The 8,380-nt window shown below is 49.3% G+C and overlaps 1 protein-coding gene across 2 annotated transcripts in view; it reads right to left on the reverse strand.

The window, feature by feature from the left end:
* iqsec1a (IQ motif and Sec7 domain ArfGEF 1a) overlaps positions 1-7,727 on the reverse strand; it is a 123,778-nt gene extending 116,051 nt beyond the window's left edge. The window contains exon 1 of one of the 2 annotated variants that reach the window (XM_082146002.1): positions 7,267-7,715. In XM_082146002.1, the coding sequence (XP_082002128.1) occupies positions 7,267-7,457 (191 nt within the window). In that variant the 5' untranslated portion in view covers positions 7,458-7,715. Of the gene's footprint in view, positions 1-7,266 lie in introns of both variants that reach the window. The other variant, XM_082146007.1, reaches the window with a different exon arrangement.
* Positions 7,728-8,380: the final 653 nt, after the last annotated feature.

Genomic DNA, 8,380 nt, shown 5'->3' on the forward strand with positions numbered 1-8,380 from the left:
GTAGTCTGCAGGTGAGCAGGTGTGTGTGTGTGTGTGTGTGTGTGTGTGTGTGTGTGTGTGTGTGTGTGTGTGTGTGTGTGTGTGATCAGACTCTTACTGTAGTCTGCAGGTGAGCAGGTGTGTGTGTGTGTGTGTGTGTGTGTGTGTGTGTGTGTGTGTGTGTGTGTGTGTGTGTGTGTGTGATCAGACTCTTACTGTAGTCTGCAGGTGAGCAGGTGTGTGTGTGTGTGTGTGTGTGTGTGTGTGTGTGTGTGTGTGTGTGATCAGACTCTTACTGTAGTCTGCAGGTGTGTGTGTGTGTGTGTGTGTGTGTGTGTGTGTGTGTGTGTGTGTGTGTGTGTGTGTGTGTGATCAGACTCTTACTGTAGTCTGCAGGTGAGCAGGTGTGTGTGTGTGTGTGTGTGAGTGATCAGACTCTTACTGTAGTCTGCAGGTGTGTGTGTGTGTGTGTGTGTGTGTGTGTGTGTGTGTGTGTGTGTGTGTGTGTGTGTGTGAGATCAGACTCTTACTGTAGTCTGCAGGTGAGCAGGTGTGTGTGTGTGATCAGACTCTTACTGTAGTCTGTGTGTGTGTGTGTGTGTGTGTGTGTGTGTGTGTGTGTGTGTGTGTGTGTGTGTGTGTGATCAGACTCTTACTGTAGTCTGCAGGTGTGTGTGTGTGTGTGTGTGTGTGTGTGTGTGTGTGTGTGTGTGTGTGTGTGTGTGTGTGTGTGTGTGATCAGACTCTTACTGTAGTCTGCAGGTGAGCAGGTGTGTGTGTGTGTGTGTGTGTGTGTGTGTGTGATCAGACTCTTACTGTAGTCTGCAGGTGAGCAGGTGTGTGTGTGTGTGTGATCAGACTCTTACTGTAGTCTGCAGGTGAGCAGGTGTGTGTGTGTGTGTGTGTGTGTGTGTGTGTGTGTGTGTGTGTGTGTGTGATCAGACTCTTACTGTAGTCTGCAGGTGAGCAGGTGTGTGTGTGTGTGATCAGACTCTTACTGTAGTCTGCAGGTGAGCAGGTGTGTGTGTGTGTGTGTGTGTGTGTGTGTGTGTGTGTGTGTGTGTGTGTGTGTGTGATCAGACTCTTACTGTAGTCTGCAGGTGAGCAGGTGTGTGTGTGTGTGTGTGTGTGTGTGTGTGTGTGTGTGTGTGTGTGTGTGTGTGTGTGTGTGTGTGTGTGTGTGTGTGTGTGTGTGTGTGATCAGACTCTTACTGTAGTCTGCAGGTGAGCAGGTGTGTGTGTGTGTGTGTGTGTGTGTGTGATCAGACTCTTACTGTAGTCTGCAGGTGAGCAGGTGTGTGTGTGTGTGTGTGTGTGTGTGTGTGTGTGTGTGTGTGTGTGTGTGTGTGATCAGACTCTTACTGTAGTCTGCAGGTGTGTGTGTGTGTGTGTGTGTGTGTGTGTGTGTGTGTGTGTGTGTGTGTGTGTGTGTGTGTGTGTGTGTGTGTGTGTGTGTGTGTGAGATCAGACTCTTACTGTAGTCTGCAGGTGAGCAGGTGTGTGTGTGTGATCAGACTCTTACTGTAGTCTGTGTGTGTGTGTGTGTGTGTGTGTGTGTGTGTGTGTGTGTGTGTGTGTGTGTGTGTGTGTGTGTGTGTGTGTGTGTGTGTGTGATCAGACTCTTACTGTAGTCTGCAGGTGTGTGTGTGTGTGTGTGTGTGTGTGATCAGACTCTTACTGTAGTCTGCAGGTGAGCAGGTGTGTGTGTGTGTGTGTGTGATCAGACTCTTACTGTAGTCTGCAGGTGAGCAGGTGTGTGTGTGTGTGTGTGTGTGTGTGTGATCAGACTCTTACTGTAGTCTGCAGGTGAGCAGGTGTGTGTGTGTGTGTGTGTGTGTGTGTGTGTGTGTGTGTGTGTGTGTGTGTGTGATCAGACTCTTACTGTAGTCTGCAGGTGAGCAGGTGTGTGTGTGTGTGTGTGTGTGTGTGTGTGTGTGTGTGTGTGTGTGTGTGTGTGTGTGTGTGTGTGATCAGACTCTTACTGTAGTCTGCAGGTGAGCAGGTGTGTGTGTGTGTGTGTGTGTGTGTGTGTGTGTGTGTGTGTGTGTGTGTGTGTGTGTGTGTGTGTGTGTGATCAGACTCTTACTGTAGTCTGCAGGTGAGCAGGTGTGTGTGTGTGTGTGTGTGTGTGTGTGTGTGTGTGTGTGTGTGTGTGTGATCAGACTCTTACTGTAGTCTGCAGGTGTGTGTGTGTGTGTGTGTGTGTGTGTGTGTGTGTGTGTGTGTGTGTGTGTGTGTGTGATCAGACTCTTACTGTAGTCTGCAGGTGAGCAGGTGTGTGTGTGTGTGTGTGAGTGATCAGACTCTTACTGTAGTCTGCAGGTGTGTGTGTGTGTGTGTGTGTGTGTGTGTGTGTGTGTGTGTGTGTGTGTGTGTGTGTGTGTGTGTGTGTGTGAGATCAGACTCTTACTGTAGTCTGCAGGTGAGCAGGTGTGTGTGTGTGATCAGACTCTTACTGTAGTCTGTGTGTGTGTGTGTGTGTGTGTGTGTGTGTGTGTGTGTGTGTGTGTGTGTGTGTGTGTGTGTGTGTGATCAGACTCTTACTGTAGTCTGCAGGTGTGTGTGTGTGTGTGTGTGTGTGTGTGTGTGTGTGTGTGTGTGTGTGTGATCAGACTCTTACTGTAGTCTGCAGGTGAGCAGGTGTGTGTGTGTGTGTGTGTGTGTGTGTGTGTGTGTGTGTGATCAGACTCTTACTGTAGTCTGCAGGTGAGCAGGTGTGTGTGTGTGTGTGATCAGACTCTTACTGTAGTCTGCAGGTGAGCAGGTGTGTGTGTGTGTGTGTGTGTGTGTGTGTGTGTGTGTGTGTGTGTGATCAGACTCTTACTGTAGTCTGCAGGTGAGCAGGTGTGTGTGTGTGTGATCAGACTCTTACTGTAGTCTGCAGGTGAGCAGGTGTGTGTGTGTGTGTGTGTGTGTGTGTGTGTGTGTGTGTGTGTGTGTGTGTGTGTGTGTGTGTGTGATCAGACTCTTACTGTAGTCTGCAGGTGAGCAGGTGTGTGTGTGTGTGTGTGTGTGTGTGTGTGTGTGTGTGTGTGTGTGTGTGTGTGTGTGTGTGTGTGTGTGTGATCAGACTCTTACTGTAGTCTGCAGGTGAGCAGGTGTGTGTGTGTGTGTGTGTGTGTGTGTGATCAGACTCTTACTGTAGTCTGCAGGTGAGCAGGTGTGTGTGTGTGTGTGATCAGACTCTTACTGTAGTCTGCAGGTGAGCAGGTGTGTGTGTGTGTGTGTGTGTGTGTGTGTGTGTGTGTGTGTGTGTGTGTGTGTGTGTGTGTGTGTGTGTGTGTGTGTGTGTGTGTGATCAGACTCTTACTGTAGTCTGCAGGTGAGCAGGTGTGTGTGTGTGTGTGTGTGTGTGTGTGATCAGACTCTTACTGTAGTCTGCAGGTGAGCAGGTGTGTGTGTGTGTGTGTGTGTGTGTGTGTGTGTGTGTGTGTGTGTGTGTGTGTGTGTGTGTGTGTGTGTGTGTGTGTGTGTGTGTGAGATCAGACTCTTACTGTAGTCTGCAGGTGAGCAGGTGTGTGTGTGTGTGTGTGTGTGTGTGTGTGTGATCAGACTCTTACTGTAGTCTGCAGGTGAGCAGTGTGTGTGTGTGTGTGTGTGTGTGTGTGTGTGTGTGTGTGTGTGTGTGTGTGTGTGTGTGTGTGTGTGTGTGTGTGTGTGTGTGTGTGTGTGATCAGACTCTTACTGTAGTCTGCAGGTGAGCAGGTGTGTGTGTGTGTGTGTGTGTGTGTGTGTGTGTGTGTGTGTGTGTGTGTGTGTGTGTGTGTGATCAGACTCTTACTGTAGTCTGCAGGTGAGCAGGTGTGTGTGTGTGTGTGTGTGTGTGTGTGTGTGTGTGTGTGTGTGTGTGTGTGTGTGTGTGTGTGATCAGACTCTTACTGTAGTCTGCAGGTGAGCAGGTGTGTGTGTGTGTGTGTGTGTGTGTGTGATCAGACTCTTACTGTAGTCTGCAGGTGTGTGTGTGTGTGTGTGTGTGTGTGTGTGTGTGTGTGTGTGTGTGTGTGTGTGAGATCAGACTCTTACTGTAGTCTGCAGGTGAGCAGGTGTGTGTGTGTGTGTGTGTGTGTGTGTGTGTGTGTGTGTGTGTGTGTGTGTGTGTGTGTGTGTGTGATCAGACTCTTACTGTAGTCTGCAGGTGAGCAGGTGTGTGTGTGTGTGTGTGTGTGTGTGTGTGTGTGTGTGTGTGTGTGTGTGTGTGTGTGTGTGTGTGTGTGTGTGTGATCAGACTCTTACTGTAGTCTGCAGGTGAGCAGGTGTGTGTGTGTGTGTGTGTGTGTGTGTGTGTGTGTGTGTGTGTGTGTGTGTGTGTGTGTGTGTGTGTGTGTGTGAGATCAGACTCTTACTGTAGTCTGCAGGTGAGCAGGTGTGTGTGTGTGTGTGTGTGTGTGTGTGTGTGTGTGTGTGTGTGTGTGATCAGACTCTTACTGTAGTCTGCAGGTGAGCAGGTGTGTGTGTGTGTGTGTGTGTGTGTGTGTGTGTGTGTGTGTGTGTGTGTGTGAGATCAGACTCTTACTGTAGTCTGCAGGTGAGCAGGTGTGTGTGTGTGATCAGACTCTTACTGTAGTCTGTGTGTGTGTGTGTGTGTGTGTGTGTGTGTGTGTGTGTGTGTGTGTGTGTGTGTGTGTGTGTGTGTGTGTGTGTGATCAGACTCTTACTGTAGTCTGCAGGTGTGTGTGTGTGTGTGTGTGTGTGTGTGTGTGTGTGTGTGTGTGTGTGTGTGTGTGTGTGTGTGTGTGTGTGATCAGACTCTTACTGTAGTCTGCAGGTGAGCAGGTGTGTGTGTGTGTGTGTGTGTGTGTGTGTGTGTGTGTGTGTGTGTGTGTGTGTGTGTGTGTGTGTGTGTGATCAGACTCTTACTGTAGTCTGCAGGTGAGCAGGTGTGTGTGTGTGTGTGTGATCAGACTCTTACTGTAGTCTGCAGGTGAGTGTGTGTGTGTGTGTGTGTGTGTGTGTGTGTGTGTGTGTGTGTGTGTGTGTGTGTGTGTGTGTGTGTGTGTGTGTGTGTGTGTGTGTGTGTGATCAGACTCTTACTGTAGTCTGCAGGTGAGCAGGTGTGTGTGTGTGTGTGTGTGTGTGTGATCAGACTCTTACTGTAGTCTGCAGGTGAGCAGGTGTGTGTGTGTGTGTGTGTGTGTGTGTGTGTGTGTGTGTGTGTGTGTGTGTGTGTGTGTGTGTGTGTGTGTGTGTGTGTGTGTGTGTGTGTGTGTGTGTGTGTGTGTGTGATCAGACTCTTACTGTAGTCTGCAGGTGAGCAGGTGTGTGTGTGTGTGTGTGTGTGATCAGACTCTTACTGTAGTCTGCAGGTGAGCAGGTGTGTGTGTGTGATCAGACCCTTACTGTAGTCTGCAGGTGAGCAGGTGTGTGTGTGTGTGTGTGTGTGTGTGTGTGTGTGTGTGTGTGTGTGTGTGTGTGTGTGTGTGTGTGTGTGTGTGATCAGACTCTTACTGTAGTCTGCAGGTGAGCAGGTGTGTGTGTGTGTGTGTGTGTGTGTGTGTGTGTGTGTGTGTGTGTGTGTGTGTGTGAGATCAGACTCTTACTGTAGTCTGCAGGTGAGCAGGTGTGTGTGTGTGTGTGTGTGTGTGTGTGTGTGTGTGTGTGTGTGTGTGTGTGTGTGTGTGTGTGTGTGTGTGTGTGTGTGAGATCAGACTCTTACTGTAGTCTGCAGGTGAGCAGGTGTGTGTGTGTGTGTGTGTGTGTGTGAGATCAGACTCTTACTGTAGTCTGCAGGTGAGCAGGTGTGTGTGTGTGTGTGTGTGTGTGTGTGTGTGTGTGTGTGTGTGTGTGTGTGTGTGTGTGTGTGTGTGTGTGTGTGTGTGTGTGTGTGTGTGTGTGTGTGTGTGTGTGATCAGACTCTTACTGTAGTCTGCAGGTGAGCAGGTGTGTGTGTGTGTGTGTGTGTGTGTGTGTGTGTGTGTGTGTGTGTGTGTGTGTGTGTGTGTGTGTGTGTGTGAGATCAGACTCTTACTGTAGTCTGCAGGTGAGCAGGTGTGTGTGTGTGATCAGACTCTTACTGTAGTCTGTGTGTGTGTGTGTGTGTGTGTGTGTGTGTGTGTGTGTGTGTGTGTGTGTGTGTGTGTGTGTGTGTGTGTGTGTGTGTGTGATCAGACTCTTACTGTAGTCTGCAGGTGTGTGTGTGTGTGTGTGTGTGTGTGTGTGTGTGTGTGTGTGTGTGTGTGTGATCAGACTCTTACTGTAGTCTGCAGGTGAGCAGGTGTGTGTGTGTGTGTGTGTGTGTGTGTGTGTGTGTGTGTGTGTGTGTGTGTGATCAGACTCTTACTGTAGTCTGCAGGTGAGCAGGTGTGTGTGTGTGTGTGTGATCAGACTCTTACTGTAGTCTGCAGGTGAGTGTGTGTGTGTGTGTGTGTGTGTGTGTGTGTGTGTGTGTGTGTGTGTGTGTGTGTGTGTGTGTGATCAGACTCTTACTGTAGTCTGCAGGTGAGCAGGTGTGTGTGTGTGTGTGTGTGTGATCAGACTCTTACTGTAGTCTGCAGGTGAGCAGGTGTGTGTGTGTGTGTGTGTGTGTGTGTGTGTGTGTGTGTGTGTGTGTGTGTGTGTGTGTGTGTGTGTGTGTGTGTGTGTGTGTGTGTGTGTGTGTGTGTGTGTGTGTGTGTGATCAGACTCTTACTGTAGTCTGCAGGTGAGCAGGTGTGTGTGTGTGTGTGTGTGTGATCAGACTCTTACTGTAGTCTGCAGGTGAGCAGGTGTGTGTGTGTGATCAGACCCTTACTGTAGTCTGCAGGTGAGCAGGTGTGTGTGTGTGTGTGTGTGTGTGTGTGTGTGTGTGTGTGTGTGTGTGTGTGTGTGTGTGTGTGTGTGATCAGACTCTTACTGTAGTCTGCAGGTGAGCAGGTGTGTGTGTGTGTGTGTGTGTGTGTGTGTGTGTGTGTGTGTGTGTGATCAGACTCTTACTGTAGTCTGCAGGTGAGCAGGTGTGTGTGTGTGTGTGTGTGTGTGTGTGTGTGTGTGTGTGTGTGTGTGTGTGTGTGTGTGTGTGAGATCAGACTCTTACTGTAGTCTGCAGGTGAGCAGGTGTGTGTGTGTGTGTGTGTGTGTGTGTGTGTGTGTGTGTGTGTGTGTGTGTGTGTGTGTGTGTGTGTGTGTGTGTGTGTGTGTGTGTGTGTGTGAGATCAGACTCTTACTGTAGTCTGCAGGTGAGCAGGTGTGTGTGTGTGTGTGTGTGTGTGTGTGTGTGTGTGTGTGTGTGTGTGTGTGTGTGTGTGTGTGTGTGTGTGTGTGTGTGTGTGTGTGTGTGTGTGTGTGTGTGTGTGTGTGTGATCAGACTCTTACTGTAGTCTGCAGGTGAGCAGGTGTGTGTGCTGCTCGTGCCTCAGGCGGCTGTTCTCGACGCACAGCTCGGACACGCGCTGCTCCAGCTCCGCGATGCGCCGCTTCTGCAGCTCCAGCAACGCTTGCTGGCTCTGGATGATCGCGTTGAGCTCCTTCAGGAAGCCCGCAGCGCTCGCCGGAGTCTCGGCCATCGCCTCCTCACTCTCCCGCACTGCCCGGAGTCCCGCGTGAGAGAGACGCACGCGTCCCGCGCTCAGACATGCTCGTGTCAAACACTGACTCTGCGTCTCACTAAAGCTGAAATTAATATAGTTTCATCACAGTTCTGGAAGGAGTTAACGTTAGTGGTTTAGAAGAGAATATTAAATCCCCTGGCCTTACACCAGAATGCACTTCAATGGTGACGCAGTTTCACCCTGATTAAACCGCATGCGACGCGACGCAACAACGCTGCTGTCAACACTGCAAATTAACCCGCCGCACGCGTAAACAAACGCTTTGATTGGTCGACTAGTTGTCCACGTCACGCTTGCGTGAAGGACGCGTCACGCTTGCAGTGCTGCAGTTTCATTCATTTGGAGATCAGACGAGGATAAATCCCACATATCCCACATTAACTGTCCCATTCCAGAGAGCCCACTCTCACATGCGCGTTCACATGTTCGCCACATGATGTCGCCGCGACACAACGAGAGCAGATCGTGTTTGTGTGTCAATGATGGCAAAAATAGAATAAAAGCAACATAAAATCGCTTTAAAACAACTGACGAAAAGCAAGAACGATGGCATTATTACATAAACGTAATGTCTAATGTTAAAGTTTGTTTGTACGTTTATGCTCATTGGAAGCAGGACTTGCCGACATCTTAAAAGTGACGTCGAATGAAGAGCACTATACCCTATAGTTTTTCTACTTTATATAGTTTATAAGCTACTTTATACTTTACTAGTTTATATAAAGCTGATATTGATACACGATGCTCATTTGGCCAAGAAGCCTACACACAGAAACTGTATCATTTATTTTGGTCATGTTTCTATACTGAACAACTTTGGGAAAATATTGACACATTTATTAAAGATAATATCCAGCAAGATATTTCCATAACTTTAA

This window comes from Leuciscus leuciscus (genome assembly GCF_965113295.1).
Source record: "Leuciscus leuciscus genome assembly, chromosome: 18".
NCBI lineage: Eukaryota > Metazoa > Chordata > Actinopteri > Cypriniformes > Leuciscidae > Leuciscus > Leuciscus leuciscus.